The sequence below is a fragment of the Lepisosteus platostomus genome, chromosome 2 (genome assembly GCF_059453375.1).
Source record: "Lepisosteus platostomus isolate fLepPlt1 chromosome 2, fLepPlt1.hap1, whole genome shotgun sequence".
NCBI lineage: Eukaryota > Metazoa > Chordata > Actinopteri > Semionotiformes > Lepisosteidae > Lepisosteus > Lepisosteus platostomus.
The window spans coordinates 5,571,979-5,590,610 of record NC_142612.1 but is presented as its reverse complement, the minus strand read 5'-3'; the positions used below and the strand labels follow the sequence as shown (position 1 = coordinate 5,590,610).

At 41.9% G+C, this 18,632-nt stretch overlaps 1 protein-coding gene across 2 annotated transcripts in view; it reads right to left on the bottom strand.

Annotated features, from left to right (window-relative positions):
- Positions 1-3,091: 3,091 nt before the first annotated feature.
- Positions 3,092-18,632, bottom strand: part of rasa3 (RAS p21 protein activator 3) — a 79,937-nt gene continuing 64,396 nt past the window's right edge. Inside the window, exons 13-24 of one of the 2 annotated variants that reach the window (XM_088647278.1) lie at positions 17,881-17,955; positions 17,200-17,323; positions 16,230-16,336; positions 15,158-15,235; positions 14,873-14,950; positions 14,211-14,284; positions 11,470-11,588; positions 9,634-9,716; positions 6,552-6,760; positions 5,976-6,079; positions 5,250-5,433; positions 3,092-5,011 (exon numbers count right to left, since the gene is read on the bottom strand). In XM_088647278.1, the coding sequence (XP_088503404.1) occupies positions 4,936-5,011; positions 5,250-5,433; positions 5,976-6,079; positions 6,552-6,760; positions 9,634-9,716; positions 11,470-11,588; positions 14,211-14,284; positions 14,873-14,950; positions 15,158-15,235; positions 16,230-16,336; positions 17,200-17,323; positions 17,881-17,955 (1,311 nt within the window). In that variant the 3' untranslated portion in view covers positions 3,092-4,935. The remainder of the gene's footprint in view (positions 5,012-5,249; positions 5,434-5,975; positions 6,080-6,551; positions 6,761-9,633; positions 9,717-11,469; positions 11,589-14,210; positions 14,285-14,872; positions 14,951-15,157; positions 15,236-16,229; positions 16,337-17,199; positions 17,324-17,880; positions 17,956-18,632) is intronic. The other variant, XM_088647289.1, reaches the window with a different exon arrangement.

The window sequence follows — 18,632 nt, the reverse complement described above, 5'->3', positions numbered from 1 at the left end:
CGTGATACTGAGAATGAAGCGCAGCTTCTATGGGTCGTGTTAAAAATACAGTGCGGTTCGACACTTCGCTTATATGCTTATATGCTTATATGCAAACATGCAAACATAGGGTTGTGTTTTTGTCTTTGAAGGGAGAGTTACAGGCAGAGCCTATAACTTTCGGATGCGTTACCTGGTTAAGAGAAGGATCACAGTTACTTGCAGTTTAGCTTAGTTACACAGTTATCTTACAGTTCAGCATCAGTTACAGAGTGCAGAGTGTCTTGTGGATAGTATTTTATTGTGTAGACACCAACATTACTTTCCTAACCCACAGTGTCTCGGTTTCAAGCAGGCCTTCCAGTCTAGAGCTTGACTGCGACTGATGTTTCAGATTCCTCATCATGACTCCCTCCTGTCTCCTAGAGCTGCAGATATTTTTAACCTCTAACAATGGCTGTTTTGTAAGACGGCCCGTTATGTCACTGATTTAAGATAGCAACTAGTAATAATAAACCACTTCCACAACAGCAGATGGCAGTGCTGTTTGTAAAACACTGAACCCAAGGTAGAACTGTAATGTGTAGGAATTCTCTCATTTTCCCTCTTAATCTCCAAATCATCACCATCTAAATTTATCAAGACAGGAACACGGTCACTGGTGGAAAGGACAGATTCCTTTATTCAGATCATTTCCATTTAACATGGCTCTGAAGTTCATCCGCTGGGCCTGACTTGCTTTTCAGTCATCTACAGTACTGTGATGGAACAGATGTTGCTTCTGTCTTATCGCTGCGGGTTCAGGCCACTCTCATTTAGACCATACAGTTTGTATCCTGAAGGACAATACTGTTGTAAAATTAACCCGTGTGTTTACAATAATGCTACAGGATGCTTAAATATAACATTCAGAGAAATGAGACGGTGTTGGAAAAGAAAGTAAAATGATAATTATGTGATATTGTTTGTGGTCCTTTTTGTTTTTCATTTGCCTGCAAAAGTCATCCTGGGGTTATAGTGAGAGTAATATTTACTGTGGCATTTCACTGTTTAAAGAGGAGTACTGCTGTTTTGGAATTAACACTGGAAATAATTTGTCTGTACTCTTTCATTTTTGGTTTGTTTTTGCTGGTATTCCTGTAATGGTATATCCCAAGTGTTTCCTGAAAATGTAGATGAATATGATAGTAACATTTAATTTCATGTCTTCATGTAACTGTCCATAAACAGTCTATTGACGTGATTAATGTTGATGTTATGGTTATAAAAATATAGCATACCTCTAATCCAAGAATTTTGGACTACTGTCATCTTTTAGGACATTGTCATCAGATAGGTCATCTTCTGTAACTTACAAGTAACATACTTGTAAGTGGGGTTAGAATTCACACACTAAGTTGTCACGCAAGCAAATACTCTTGTATATGACCAAAGCATTATTTGAGCATGTGAATGTGAATTTCTACTCCTCTGTATAGTAAACAAGTCAACACTTCAGAAATTTGACGGGCTTACAAACATGTATACTGTATACTGCATATAAAATCCAGCCTGGGAGAATATTTAAATTGCAGGGTGGTTGCCTAGTCCCACAGATTAATATTTTTTTCACATTTTGATTCATAGCCACATAATACATTTGAGGCCCTCACTTAAAGACAATAAATTTGGAATTGCCCACAGCTAAGAGATCTTTACACATTAAAGCACACAGATACCATCAAAGGAAAAACAGGAACGATTCTAAATTAATTATAGAGTATGGCGATCTAGGCAGACTGTTTCTCCTTAGGGTTGAACCACAATGTGTTAAGGGTTATGCATCCTCTCCTGAAGATACAGTATGTTAGTTCACAGCTGTGCCAATTTCAGAATTGCTGGTCTGTACACAGAGAGAGAGGCTGATGGATGCGACTGGAGGTGTCAAACCACAAACCTCAGGGGTCTGAGAGCTGCAGACATTTTTTGGCATCTTTAAATCAGTAGACTGGTAATTACAGAATTTAAGTTTTTTTTTCCCATTAGTTCAACGAATTGTGAGAGCAAGAGAACAGAACAGCACATCCAGCACACCCAGTGGGGCTCTCTGTGGTGCAGAATGACTGAGGTAAGCTATTCTCATTAAAACATTGTTCAGATGCATTTCAGTCCAGAGCCAGATCTTCTTTCAAAAAGGCTGGCTACTTTCAAAGATGCCGAGTACAAACAATGAATCTGTAGCAATGGTTAAAAGCCCTCATTGGACTAACGGCCAAAGTGTAAGTAAGCAGCCCCAACCGGAATTCAGCCTGATCATAGTAATGTGTTGGGAACTAATGTGTTTTGGATACTCAATGTCTCCACCCCCCAAGCTTGAGAAGACCTTTAATCACAAGGCCAGTCTCCTTCTTGAAATGTGAACCATGCAATGTTTAGGCAATATGTGCGTTGGTAAATCAGTGTGGTGGCATGAATGGTAAAATTTAGCTCAATTCATCACCAAAACTGACAATTTTTTATTCTGGTTTAAGATTGCTGTTGGATGCCCCTGTTTTTAATCAATCCTGCAGAACTTGTGTTCATGCATTAAAGCCTGGAACAATACTGGAATAAGCACTAACAGAAATAACTGAGTTTGACTATAAGGACAGGAGGTGAGGGTGAGGGCTTTGGAACATGAGTTGAAGTGATGACTGAGAGGATTGAGGTTTGGGTCAATCAACACTTCAGCACACACCTGGCTCGCCTGTACCTTTTATATTTCAGCATTCCAGCACTAACATTACGATCTGCGAATTCCCCAAGTTAAATTAATTAAATGTGAGGGGAGTAATACAAGTAAGATGAAGATTATGGTTTTGATTCTCCAGATTACAAGTAGCCTAATTTTAATTAAACAACTTGTTTCCTATTTTAGACACAAACGCAAGGTCTGTAACATTCGTTTTCTTATCTCCCAGATACAGCAAGAGGGTACTTGTATAACCCAGTCATAATTTAATCTCACTAACTAAAGAGAACTGGACTTCAAAGTATAATTCTTTCCCTTTATGTTATCAAACACAACAGAGCTGTTAACATACTATACTGTAATGCAAAGGACAGTGCAATAAAACAGAGACCACACATACTGTTAATATAATTGCCTTCATTTGCATTGAAAATAACACATTTTTTCCACAATATTATTTCTGTACAAAATCAGAATTCATTTAATACTTTTATATTGTATAAAATACAACACAAGAAGCCAGGAGTTGTCTTCCTTTTGGGGAAATAAAGCCATTCTTAACTGCTTTATAACAAGTGGTTAGTAAAGTACTCAAACATAGCCACATCCTTGTAAATGGATAAATAAATCTAATAAACCCCAAAATTAACTGCAGTCTTAAGTAACTGCAGGACTGTAGCATCACAGTTACCTTAAAGGCTTAGAGATGCTAGTAAAAAGGAATGCGTAAATTCAACAGTAGCAGCAAAGTGCTGCTTTTTGAACCAACTCTGGAAAAAAATAGCAAATTGTGAGCCAAAAAAGAAACTGAATTATAACACATAGCACATGGCTTATTTTACAGTCCTCAAAAGGAAAACAGATCCCGAACAAAGCATTTTCTCTTTCTCAAAGTAAACCAAGATTTGTTAAAAGTCACCTTATGCTCTTCCTAACCATTCTGCTTTACTGTGATACAACACACTGCTTTAGGGAGACCGACTGCTGTACTGTGTGTGAAACCTTGTGAGACCTTCCGATTCCCATAACTGCCCAGGTTCTTTTCTGGAATATTAAGAAGACAAACAGTAGCAGTATGCCACAATCCTGTTCTAACATGCCACAATTAACACTGATCTGACTTTACATCATGAGAAACACAGGTATGAAAATACCGCCATGATATCATGTCATCTGTATAAACATGTTTAAAATTTGAAGCAAAGAAAGACTCAAAAATGAAACATTGTTAAAACCTACAACTCAAGTATAATGGCAGTCATACAAAGTCATGCTTCTGGTGTCCTCAACTTTTATTTAAGAAACACTGGATTTGTTTCCTTACAAATTTCTAAAACAAATTGTTTTGTTCCAAACTCCCTGCTGTTGTATTCATCAAAGATATCTGAATGAAATGTGGAAAAACAGGAAGGTTTTTCACCTTGTAGCTTTGATTGATGAATCCTGTAGTTAAATATTTGTGTTGGGGTGAAAAAGGTCTCATGTCAAGACTCACTACCTGACTGCAGGCTAGTTTGTAAAAGGAAAGCCCTTGAATGGCATGCTTACTTTGATCTGTGCAGAACCAAGTCATCTATATCTTGTGAACACTAACACACACAGCACTCATTACGTCTCATAATGCTCTCTTTTAATACCCAAGTAAGCTATGGCATATGATAATATCTGTACCTTTAATACACCACTGGTGTTTTCAGAAATAGGTGTTTCACATTAGAATTGTTTCAGAGAATACTGTGCAATGTTTAAGAACTGAGTCTTGGGGGTACAAAATTCAGATAGTCTAAAATCAAAAACAGATCTTAAAAAAAGATGCCCGCTGTAGAAGAGATGCTTTTTTTCCAAACGACAGCTTTCTGTACAATACAGTCCCTTGGTGAACTGGGTATTGGTCCTCGAAAGGGAAGATACAGTGGAAATAACATTAAGAAACTGCAATTAAAAGGACAGTTTTCAGCGATCATTTAACTGATCCACAAACTGTTGCCGATAAAAAAACAAATTAAAACATTTAAAAAAAACAATGCCAAAAGGCAGAGTTCCACCATCTGTGAAGCTCAGATGATTAAAGTGCATAGCTACTAAATGAACAGTTTGTGAAAAACAATAGTTTAGTACATCATACAAAAAACAACTTAGCTTGACACACTTGCCTTCTTTAAAAGCTGTACATTTATGCTACATATATTCCCTTTTACAGAGAGATGCTGCAGGTGTTGTTCCAGGCAGCTCCTGCGCTCTCTTCTTCAGATGGAGTAAGTGGAGCACTCCGACTGCTGCCTGATGTAACACTGGAAGCTTTTATCCCCGATTGGATGTTCCCTAAAAAACAGGAACAATATACTTTTTTTCAGCTATAAAACACACAGTGTAAAAGTTATTCGCAGTATTCTGCTTAATTCCCTTTGTTCCTAAAGTTGTGGAAACGAGTAAATCTGTGATTTGCATTTCATGACAAAGGCCAGGATTCACTTAGCTGTTTTTTTTCTTAACCAGGGTAAGACCGCAGCCCTAAGTGAAACGAGGGAAGAGAGAAACGAAGGGCTGGACAGACACTTACTGGCTCCCGTACTTGGTCTTCTTGAACTTGTCCCTCTTGTACTGCGCGTGCTCCTGCTCCAGTGTGTGCACGGCGCTGGTGATCAGCTTAAGAGTTTTGTACGTCTCCTGGGGGTCGTCGATCACGAAGCTGGAATACTCCTCCTGCTCCGGCCCATCGTACACCGACCTGCTGCCACACGCCTCTGGGGAAACAGAACGGGGAGAGCTGAGCACGCCTGTCCCGGGCACTGTTGTTCCCCACTCGGGACTGGCGCTGGGGCTCAGGCCTGCCCTTCGGAGACAGAAGCCCCATGGCCTCCTGCACAAGCCACAGCCTCAGACTGGTCTCTCGGTGTCTCTTCCGAGGGGCTACGACAGAGGCCTGAGCCACCAAAGGAAAGGAATGAAGTGCCCATGACGTGCCCCAGCAAGGAAGATATCGTTGTGAGGGACGGACGCCGGAGGCTGGAGGAGAAGGGTCAGGTGATGTTAGGGATATTCCGAGGGCTTTCAAGAGGCAGGATGCATTGGCCATTGGAATCGGGCATACTGAGCATGCCCCGCGGGCAATGCCACAAGCTTATTGAGAATAAATGAATGAAGTCGGAATAAAATATCCGGTATTGCCAGTGGGACGTGAATCCTGCTTTTAATGGAGTCCAGATGGACATGACGGGCCGACTAACACCCTCTGATTCTCATGCACTGACACGAATGCACGATGAACCTGAATAAGGAACTTTACCTTGCATTTTCTCCACCTTACTCAAGTAAGTGATGAAGAGAGAATAGATGCGCTCTGTCTCTCGGTCCCCGTCCACATCCAGCTCAATGTTGGCCGGTAACCCTCTGCAAAGTCACAGAAGAGACCCACAATAGCTTAGCATGCCGAAGGAAACGCGCGCACAGAAACAGAACACCTCGCTACCATCCACCACACTTCTTCCCAGGCTGCAGTCTGGCGCTGCAGAGCTCAGCTTGCTCCAAGGAAAAAAAGACCATCCTTACTCTTCAAGCAGCATGGGGCCTAGTAATGACACCGTGCAAATAAAGCTAAATGAATTCTTACTAAATGTACATTTACTTCAGGTAAAAAACAAACATCTCATCAGAAATAACAGTTTCTACATTCAGCCGTGGAACTAGAATCATTATAAAGGGGCAGACGTTGTATCTTTTAGATGATGAACAAGCAGGTACCCCCAGTGTTGAAGACAGAGAAGGTGGGAAGCCAGAATACTTCCTATTCTTTCTATCTTTTCTATCTAACTGACGAATGAGGAGGCTACCCTCTGCAGCTGCTGCTCGGCGATGGGCTTACCCAGTGCAAGGTGTGCAGCCTTGCGCAGATTCTGAGGACACTTTACAGCACAGCCAGTGCCCGTTGAGGTAAGCAGAGGGATGATACATGGACAGGCGCGTCTTGTTGCACTGGCTGACTTTGGTGAGGATGTCTATCCAGTCCCGGGCTTCTACACAGTTATTGGCCTGTATATACAAAGCCCTTTCTGGCTGGATTACCTGGAACATCTTCAACAACAAGAAGATTGCACAAAAATGTCAAATAAAGATCACTTTATTGGCCATATACAATTTCTTGCATTAAGGAATTTGTCTTTTCACATACCCCAACTTGCTCTCCATGAGACACACAGACGGGGAGAGAAGCTTGGGGTCAGAGTGCAGGGTCAGCCATTTATACGGCGTCCCTGGAGCAGTTGGGGTGAAGGGCCTTGCTCAGGGGCCCATCGGAGTAGGATTCCTCTGCCGGCCACGGGATTTGAACCGGACCCTAAGCCACAGAGCCACCGCTCCGCCCCGTAAATAGCACGTAATTTGATTTACTAGTAATTTACTACAGTGGTTTCCATGATCTCATAACCACCAGATGTACGTCATTAGATAAGTAATAAGGAGATTAAGGAGATGGTTGCCGAGTTCTGAAAAAGAGTTTTGCCTATAATGGAGAATTAGTTAAAAGTGTTTTCGTTCACAGGATGATGTGTGATGCACAGCTATGTTAAGCGTCACACAGTAAACATTGACTATCCATGCAGTTATGATAACGTCAATTTATAATAACTCAAGAACAATACCAAGTTAAATCATGATAATAGGAAAACACATTTTGAAATCCGTACATGACAAACAAATCAATGTGGAAAAATGAATGGTTCAGTTAACAGGTGTTTCTGCTAAATAATTAAATTGCAATTTTAAAATTTAGGATCTTTTTACCGTTATTGGGGCAGACGAAAGAAGAAATCGATGGCATTTTTTAAGAAAAGCAATTAAAAATAAAAGCATTAGCCAAGACTTTGAAATAAATGAAATCATTAATCAGTACAAAGTACACAGGCATGTTCAGTTACAGTATTTGAAGAAAGAACAGAGCTGTCAGCTTCAGGTACACTGAGTTAGCCTGCTTTCTATAATCCACTCAAGCTGTGTTAATGTGTCCAGACTTTGGCATCGTACTGTAACCCACAGGAAGATCCGATAAAATGCGCAAGAGCTGATGAAAAAGCCAGAGCACACAAACAACAGGAGATCAAGCCTCTGTTAGCCCTCAACATCAGGAAAGCATTAGTACGAAACACAAGCTTATCTACTGCGTCCAAGCACAGGAGGAGGCTGATATCTGAACATCACATTGAAGGATAACCTGCCAAATAGTTACTCTATTATTTCCACATGAGGGCTGTTATACAGAATGTTATTGGTATGTGGTTAACTTTACGAAAATCACTTATGAAATTGTTACAGGAATGAACGCTCCAAACATCAGATTTATGCTGAACCACACAAAAATATTTTTCACATGCGCTTTGAAGAACAATTTTAGAGAACTCCTTAAAATGCCACACATTAAGAAGCATTATATTAATCATGAGAAAACACAATCAGAAGAACAGCTTGGTGTCACATTTGTCTTTAATTCTAGGCCTCTTAGAAGTTAATTTCATCATCTCGTTTTTCACTACACATGCCCTGCCATCGGATTTTCCCAGATACTGTAAGAACAAAGCCAAAGACAAGATGACCAATTGTCTTACAACATTAATACAGAGGCTGTCAGATCATTTCAAACAGAAGATTTCCATTCTCTTGTAAAATCTCGTATCTTCAAACACAAAGAGAGGTGTTAAAAATAAAATGTTAAAAGCTACTTTGTTAATTCTTTTCTATTGTCGTCACAGGACTCTACAGGATATGAAACATCTTTTCAGCTCCAAACCCTGAAGCTGGGAATGCTTCGTGAGAGACCCTGACCCTCACCAGACTGGGGTCTAGGGCCTGTGTGCACAGACGGGAGGAGGACAAGCAAAATAGTAAAAGCCAGAAAGCAGCCCGAGCACACCCTTTTCATACCGAACCAAGACCGAACTACTCCCATATGTAAACGTGGAATCCCACACCCTTTACTAATTAACTAATGATTAACAAGTTAACCCCCTACTGCCACTGTCCACAAGCAGTTTAGAGGCTGTGTAGTGGCCTCTGCTGGCAGATCAGCTGCAATTACTGGCCTTTCCACAGCTGGCTAAGCCTCACCTGGAATCTGCCTTATGAGACTGAAGAACAGCAAGAAAAACCGAAAGCATTATGAGACGCCGTGTTTTGTAAGCCAAGCTATATTTAGCGACGGCAATTAGAAATGACGTGAATTATTTCTCTGTTTACGTACATCATCGGACAGCATTTGCTCAAGCCAGCAGCCATATCACCCTGCAACTCACAACTGGCAACCCACTGAAGCTAAGCAGGTGTGAGCCTGGTCAGTACCTCCTGGGAAAAACTAAGGTTGCTGCTGGAAGAGGTGTTAGTGGGGCCAGCAGGGGGCGCTCACCCTGAGGTCCATGTGGGTCCTAATGCCCCAGGATAGTGACGGAAACACTATAGTGTAAACAGGCGATATCCTTCGGATGAGACGTAAAACCGAGGTCCTGACTCTCTGTGGTCATTAAAAATCCCAGGGCGTTTCTCGAAAAGAGTAGGGGTGTAACCCCGGCGTCCTGGCCAAATTTCCCATTGGTCCTTACCAATCATGGCCTCCTAATAATCCCCATCTATGAATTGGCTACATTACTCTGCTCTCCTCCCCACTGATAGCTGATGTGCGGTGAGCGTACTGGCGCACTATGGCTGCCGTCGCATCATCCAGGTGGGGCTGCACACTGGTGGTGGTGGAGGGGATCCCCATTACCTGTAAAGCGCTTTGAGTGGAGTGTCCAGAAAAAAGTGCTATATACTGTAAGTGTAAGCAATTATTATTATTATTATTAAATGAGCAGTGAATTCTGCATACAGGAAGGACTGAGACAAGATTCGGTATATTCACAGTGGGATTTGCTCAGGTGTGGCAGAGGGGTGAGCCATTGTATTAAAACACGGTAGCTTACATTTTTCTTTTTGAAGGACTCCTCTTCCAGCCTCTCCACAGCCAGGATGTTGTCGATGGGGATGCTGCACAGCGGATGATCCCCTGCGATACGGTCAGACAACAGTGCCCGGTTACAGTCAAACGGGTGGCAGCAGGAAACTTTACTGAAAGACACTGACTTCTGCTTCAGTGAGGGCTTCATTTTCTTTTACTTTTGCGTGGAAATAGCCACCATCTGAAGACAGGAGGGGGAAGCACAGTGGCGCAGTGATGAGCACTGCTGTCTCATAGCGTGGAGGCCCTGGGTGAAAGAGTGCCACCTACAATACGTGGAGTTTGTGTGACTTCCTGTGTTCGTGTGGGTTTCCTCCCGCAGTCTGCAGACCTGCTGCCAGGTTCACGGGCTCCTGGGAAAACTGGCCCTTGCGAATGTGTGACTGCGTCTGCCCTGTGATCGAGCGGCATGGTGTCCCCGTTAAATGTCTCCCCCCCACAACCCTGAATTGGATGGATACAAAAGGGATGGAGCGATGAACGTAAACGGAAGGAATCCGCTATATCATATGATTTGCATATTTTAATTTCAATATGAACCATTATTGGGATAGTTTAGAATTGGCTTCCCTGTCTCAAGCTGCACCCTGGTACAGACCTACCAGGATCTAAGAGACATGTGAGACATGTTTGTCACTATGAGACACTGATTATCAGTTAAATGAGGTTAAACCTCTAGTCAAAAAGTTCAATTTCTCCGTTACCGGAAAAATACACAGGTTCTATAGGGAGTAGATCTCCATCCTCGGTCTTCCTCTCTATTCTCAATCTTACCGATGACCTCAGGAGAACCAATCCTCCATTTATTTTTTAAATTAACAGAGCTCCACTCTTCAAATACAAACAACCGAAAACTTTGCAAATATTCCACATCTCCGTCCTGCGTATGTCCCCCTCTTTCTAAAAACGTCCCTGTTTATATCCCTTTCCACACTAAGCTGAATGACACAGCGTTGATTTTTTTTAAACAAAAGAAGAGATCTCAGTCCTACAAGTGAAAATGCGGATCAAATGCGTTTCTTGTGGAATGCCAGCCTGGGTGAATTCCCAGCCATTGTCTTACGAGTTTTATTTCGCCTCTCGCTCTCAAGCAGAGAACAGCTGCAGACACTGAAAAATAAAGTCAGCAGATTTCCTGGCAGTGTTAATTACAAACATATGTGGAGTAGGTACACTGTGCCCAGATTATCCCTAATCACTCAAAAGTACAAAACAACAGAGGCCCTACATGTAAAACATTTAGGGATCTAAACTCCCAATGCTTCCCATAGAAAAGTAAGTGTTTTGAATATGCTGTAGAGTCCTAGGTTTTCAACTTTTTGTGCGCTGAGTCTCTGCATTTAGCTGAACATGTATGTAATGAGTCAAAATTAGATCTTAAAAGGATTCATTTCAGGACCATATAGATGATGTGTTACATTTAACTGCTGAACAAAACACATTTGCTTTTCATCTTAATTTCTGTCATATTATGGACATACTGTAGTAGATGCACAGTCCATTGCTATAAACCTATAACCTTAACATCTCTAAAGATTTCTAAAGCTTAGCTGGATGAGTGGGCAGTACAGAGTGTAAAATTGTGGAGGAAAGGCTTGTCCTGAAGAATACATTAACCATTCCTCTAGGAGTTTGTAATTTCTATTTTTAGCTGATATTAGCTGATATTGGTCAAAAAGTTTGATTCCAGATTTAAGCTTAACTGCTTTGCAAATAAGATTATTTGCTAACATGTGAAGGAAGGGCACCTACAGTAGGTTTAGGGAAACTGGGGTAAAAGGTGTTAAGAGTCCAAACAAACCTTTTGAGTTACCTTTATTTTTGTGGTAGGTAAACTCCTGGTTGGTGAGACGAAACCACCTATTCTTGAAATTTTTCATGCCAAACCGATTCCTCCCTTGAGCCCTTTTAATCATGAATCTGGAAATAAAAAGACAAGCCGATGAGAAGTACATTCACTGTGCCTCGGTCTAGTAGGTCCAGTGATTTTCTCTAGACTGTCACTGAGGCACTAGTCAATGGGCAAGGAGCTGCAGCTGTGTCACAGGGAAGCAAGACGAATGAATGGAGTGAGTGCTTATTTCTGGGTAGAATCATGCCAACCAGTGGATGTGAGAGATTAGACCAACACCATGCTCTGCTCCAGCAATCACCTCAAGTTTGCAAATAAACCCGTTCAACAACAAGGCGAGAATGTTAATTCTTCATTAAGTCCTAAATAAAAGGTTTCTGTACCGCACCCAACCGAAACAGTATAAATCAAGGAACGTTCCCTCATCACTAGAAAGCTGCAAGTTCAGCCTGCAAATCGGAGGCGATAAACTCTCTGTGAGTCCTGTTCCTTTCCGAGGACAGAGAGGAGCGGGAGAGGGCCCTTTCTTCTTGAAAAGTCCACAAGGAGTCCACACTCACCCAGCCCAGCGACACTACCGCACGAGGGAGAAGAGGTGAAGGCAGTGTTTCAGCTCTTACTCTACAAAGGCCATTAAATGGAAATAAGCATCTCAGAATCTTTGGAGAAAAGATCGGGGAGAATGGAGGGGTGGGAGAGTAGGCAAAAGGAGAAAGTGCCTCTCTTGAAACTGCGCCAAGCATGACCTTTCTCTCATGATTTCAGCTTGAAGGAAGTTGCCATAATCATCCTAGCTGTTATTATTGCCACAAGGAACATGATGATACAACCCCTTTAATCCAAAGAGGCTTCAGTAAGTACTAGCATGTGTGATTCTGTACTGTAAGTGGTTTAAAGGGAATTAACCCTAGTAATACATTGTTTCTTCTTTCTTACATTCCATGCATGCAGAAAATAAAAGTAGTATTGTCTAGATATAAATGTTTTTTCATCGTTCACATGACACAGTTTCCTCTGTTAAAGTGCATTCAAAGACATAATGTAATTTTAATAGTTCACATCAGTGTCCTTTCTAAAAGATCATTATAACTGGGTCTCTTAACAACAGCTGACTCGCCACAGCTGGCTGTACATTCTTCAACACAGGAGTCTTTTTTTTTTGCAGCAGCAGCAGCAGCAGTCTTAACCAAGTCCTTGCAAACAAAAGCTTGCATCCCTGTGTTAGCTCTGCCAAATAAAGCAAAACCACAGCTCCACACAGAAGGTTCTGGAGGATTCAAGGTGGTCATTCATCCCTCATCCAACACATATGGGTTGCCTCTCATCCCACGCAATATATTATTACTAATTGATTTGGCCGACGCTTCTGTAAAAAATAAAATTGCATTTGCTTCCATTTAAACAGCTGGGCATTATATTGGGGTCATGTAAGTAAAACACTTTGCTCAAGGGTACAACAGCAGCACTCCAGCTGGGATCTGAACTCACAACTTTCCAGTTCTGAGAGCCCTAACCACTCCTCCACACTTAGGCGATGTGGACAACTCTGGTTTTCTGAACACGGTGCAATCTGGTGTTCTTGGTAAACTTATTGCCCTTCCCGCCATCTCACTAATAGTCGAAAATCTGACTCAAACCTAGAAACACCTGCCAAATCCCTTACATTAAAGCTAATATAGGATTGTCTAGGGTATCAATATACTGTACATAAACAAGAATATAGATTTGTGTGTGGTGCATACAATAACCTGTTTCCTAACCTGGGTTTCCTACTGTATTGTCAATGTTAAGATAAGATCACTTTAGTGGCCATATACAATTTTGTGTATTAGGAATTTGTCTTTTCGCATACTCCAGCTTGCTCATCATGAGACACACAGACAGGGAGAGAAGCTTGGGGTCAGAGCGCAGGGTCAGCCATTTATACAGCACCCCTGGAGCAGTTGGGGTTAAGAGCCTTGCTCAGGGGCCCAACGAAGTAGGATTCCTCTGCTGGCTGCGGGATACGAACCGGCAACCTTCCAGCCACAGGCGCAGATCCTGAGCCACAGAGCCACCACTCCGTTAATTGAACACCGTCAGCATGCCCAGTGTACAATGGCCGCTGCCCTACAGCTTACCTGCAGGCGCCCTTTGAATTAACTCTCGTTACAGTAAGTTTAACAGTCCTTAACAACGCAGCCAGCAGGCCGAGCAAGAGAAGACAAAAGCAAGAGAGAGAGATATACAAATGCAGAATGGTGAGTTTTTCATTTATTATGAACTCTTATACAGCACGGTGTTAAAAGGAAAGGTTTGTTTAAAAAAAGGCACTCAAATTGTAAGAAACACGCTATACTTCAAAAAAGCCAAATTAAACAAATTCTGATATCAATATAATTTACTGTCGTTATATCATTAGTCACACAAGCTGCTAACACTTTTCAGTGTAACTGAACTGCACTGCATACACTGTATTTTGCCTATAACCCTGTTACTTATAATGCTGCTATTGCCTCTCACACCTTTCATTTGACTGTCGTCAGTCATGGCCACTGCATGACAGAGAGGCATAGAAATTGTGTTCAGAAACCCGGAATCAGTCCTGTGCAATGAAAGAGAACACTGCGAAAACGACTGAAGATGTGAAAGTCTGATACTCCTGCTCTGGAAACTGTACTGCTGTGAAGTCATGGGTCTCTGAGTCTTACCCTTCCTTCAGCATGATGGGGGTCTCTATGCTCTTGTGGTCCCACCTCCCAGAAGACGAAATCAAGTCCAGAAACTAATGCAGAGACAGGAAGCAAATAGGTGAACGTGAAGTCATTTTCAACTCACAGGTGGAGTTTTTAATACAATTCAGATAAAATAAGGACCAAACTAACAGCTTCTGCATTTTTACAAAACAGATTCTTATGCTGTATATTAATGCTATGTAAATCCTAAAGCTGTAAAAATAATTTAGCTGGTATTCTAAAAGAGACATATTTTTATGATGATTTTTACAAATTTTTCATTGTGCCCATCTATCTAGGAGTCGTCAGTTAAGAGCCCCGAAAAAACAGGTTTTGAAAGCTTCTTTAAAGCTGCACTAAGTCATGTTTTATTCCCACAAATTATATTTTATTTTATTTATCAAGTACTGTAAATGTTTATAATTTACTGTATACATTTATAATTTAAAATGTATAATGTACAAATTATATTTTACTTTATTTATATATTTTTTTTCTTTCTCATCATAAGTTTATGTCTCTTACTTGTTAACGGGCTCATGTTGTGTTAAATGGATTGTGCATTGTGATATATCGTTACCTGCCTGCAAAGCAACTTTCCCATCTGGGACAATAAAGTCAGTACAGACAACACTCACGTTTTTTACAGCGTCAGCATATTTCTGCTCGTTGAAGTAGTCGTAGAACTTGGCCATGTAGGTTTCCTTGAAGCTAGCCTGCAAAGGGACGCAGCGTCGTAAGCATTTATTTCAAAATAGCCTTTTGTCCACGTCAGGGTTTAAATGCCCATATTTAAAATTGACCATAACCTTTCGCTGCAAAATGCCGCTCATGTTTAAAGGGGACCAGCGCTGTATTTAATTAAAACAGAGATTCTAAAGAGCCTTTCAACGTGGGGCATGGACGGTCTGGGAAAGACGTACGGATTTGGATTTGGACAAGCTTCCCAGTGTCTGGATGGTCTTGGAGATGAGCGTCAGGGTGCGGGATGTCTGTGGATCCTGTGGAGGGAGACAGCCGCTTGTGAGAGTCTCTTCAACACACAGCTCAAGGCCGGCCACAGCGTCTTGGTGCCGCCTTGCGCTCACTTATTCACTGTTGGTGAACTCAACGCTCTCGAGATGTACTGGAGGTTAATGGTATCCAAGACAGGCTACCACACTGGCACCACTGTCACTAGGGAGAAATTTGGTCCTCAATCCGTACGGATCTGTGTACCTTTGCTACCAGTGCCTCAATTATGACAGCTCTTGGCACTCCTAGGTGCCCACACTACTGTACACTGAAATCACCCCAAACTTTCGGGCAGATTTCACTCAAAAGCGGATTACGTCTCAAAATACGCTGAAGCGTTTTAGAAACACAAAATGTATTATTATACAGTATGTTATACAACACGATCATAGCTCTAGAATTGCTTTCCGCCCACTGCTATAGCCACACCAACATCAATATCCTTCCTTCGTCTCTCAACGTGATGGTGCTTGTCTGCAGATGGTGAGGGTTAAGGACTGACTCTGTGCTCCGGCCTGCCTACGGCACTGCTGTGGTCCGCAGTACCGCAAAGATGTCAACCCAATCAAGCACCTGTGACACCGACCGGAGGGCTGGGCACGTCAGTGTCAGTCACTGCCAAAACAAGCCCATTGGACTGACGGACAAACGGTATCTGTGCATCCGCAATGACCGACGGTATATGCAGTGCACTCCTAAGGTGCCGTTTAAGCCAATAGCACACAGACAAGTAAAGATCACTTACAGTAGGTAGCAGTAATTGATCAATTCACAATGTATTGTTCATTCATAATAACATACAACACGCGATTTCAACAAAACGATACGGAGCAAAATCAATTCATTAATAGCATATCTGTATTGTTATGCTACAGAAATGGGTCTGCAGGCATTAAAGTAGACAGAACTGAAAACGTGAATTGTTCTAGCCTTTAAACGGTTTCTCGCACGGCTGTGCACCAACCCCGTGTCCGGTCTTACCGGGTGATGTGGCCGGAGGTGGAACAGGTTGGGGGACAAGATGGCTGGAGCGAAGAACCTCAGGAAGATGAAGCTGCTGACAGCTGTGTACCTCACATCTGGATCCACTGAAAGGACAGCCCCCCGTAAAAACAATCACAGTCACCACACCGCTTCGTGTCCAGAGCGATAACTGTGTCAATGCCTTTTCAATACTATCTTATATAACAAAAGCCCTTATTATCATATCTTCTTCTAAAAATCAAAATGTTCGTTAAAGTGCAGATTGTCGCACTGACAAATGTATTTGCTCTTAAAGCGTGAGACAACTACAACAGAAGTACACAATGTGGAACTTCAGCCTGATGAATGCAATACAGTCTGATAAAAAAAAAACCAAGATAAAACCCATTTAGTGCTGCTACGTTATTTCTCTGCAAATAATATATAAGGGTTGGAGTGGGTTCTTGTGTCTGTGAGTGAGCTGCAGAGGAACAAGTAGAGATTAATTCCACACTGAAACGTATAAAGAAAAAATGTTTGGCGTGTATAGTATTAATAAAGACGTGGATTGTTAATTTGATGCAGTGCACCATGTAGGCCAGCAGATGGCAGTATAACAACAGCAGAGAGACTGCCAATGACCGCAATATTTTCAAATGCTTTAAGAGCTGCTCTCCAATGTAAACTACGATATTGTAGCTCCAGGTGGGGCTGCACATTGGTGGTGGTGGAGGGGAGTCATTACCTGTAAAGTGCTTTGAGTGGAGTGTCCAGAAAAGCGCTATATAAGTGTAAGCAAGTAATTATTACTTATTGTTATCCCTGATTTAAAAAAAAATCTTAGGTTAAGTACTCATTAACCACACAAGTTTCAAACCTCATTTCTATACTGAATAATGTTATGCAGGCTTGGGCTTGGAGACACTGCCTTCTGCCTAGACTTTCCAAACGCCCTGTAGACCCAATGCAGTGGAGAGTGTCTGGGTACCTTGAAAACGTTTGGCTGCTGACTCTCGCAGAGCAAAGAAGATATCGCACATGACCGTGGGGCAGCGGACCCCAGACTTGGTGATCACCGTGAAGATTCGGTCGACATACTGCCGCAGGTTCTCCTGGAGAGGAAATCAGAGAGCAAACATGAAGACAATGTGACAATATGAGGATCCTGCGCTGGGGTCTGTGGCAAAGGCTTTCTATGCTTTAAGAGCAAATGCATACAGCACAGGCTACTACAAACTGCTGTTCAGTGCTTTGAATAAATCATTACCCGTCTGCAGAATTAAAAATGCCTGGTCTTGGCGCTTAAATTGTAAAATGACCTTTCTCAGGGAGTTCAGGAAATGTTTTCAGCTGCAAACTGAGAAATGGGCTCAGAGAATGGAGGCCTTCCTTGTGCACTTAGGGACAGTTTTACAATAGTGAAATGGGACAGTGAGGAAGGCTCTTGGGCACGTGTAACAGATGTATGGGATATGTGTTCTGAAGTCCACCCACATTTCTTGCACTAAGCTTGCTATTTCAACCCAATGATAATTCTTTGTTCTTCAGCTTTCACAGCTCTGGCATCAACATGTCTGTGTTGCCAGGCCTTTCAGCCTAGGCCAGGCTTGACAAGTGTGATAAAAATGACAGAACAATTCACTGAGGCTGGAGTCAAAGACCACCGTACTCTGTTGGTGTCCATGTTTTCCGATTCCTTCAGCTTCACAGGGTCAATTTCACAGGGTTTGTGGTCTTCACAAATCTGTAGACAGAGGAGTTCACACACTTTCTGTGAGTTCTGGAGATCTGACAAGTTTATTCACTTCTGCTGATAGTTTTACACTTACTTTTTTAGTGGTGGTGAGAGATATCTTTTAAATAATTCATCCAGAGCAGAAAAAGGAAGAGCTACCTCCACTATTTGCCCGAGAACATCTGGACTCAATTCTTGAGAAAAGCTTATAAAGTTAGACTCAACCATAAACCACCAGGGTTAGAAGGCAAGAAAACCAGGGAACTGCATTACTGTGCTAACCACCTGGGACATTTTAGTCTAAAGCTGCGTAAATTATTTGCAGAATTCCTTAAATTACATTAATAATTCCTATTATGCCGACTAGCTAACAGAGTCCGAAACAGTTGTTAGATATATCTAACATATATAATAATCAAGCTTTTCTTAATCAGCTTAAGAGGTCTGAGAAGAATCAGAATTCCCTTCCCTTGATACTGATTTCGTTTAACTTTCAAAAACATGTTATAGTTATTGCTTAACTTTCAGTTTTACGACGCCAGAAACGTAAACCACAGTAAAGCTCCTGAATGTTTCTCCCTTCCCTTTTTCACAGAAAGAGAGAGCGAGTGCTGAATTTCTGGCAGTGTGCGTATTCACAGTCTGACTATGTGACTCACAAGGAGTCTCTCGGCCTCTCAGGGAGG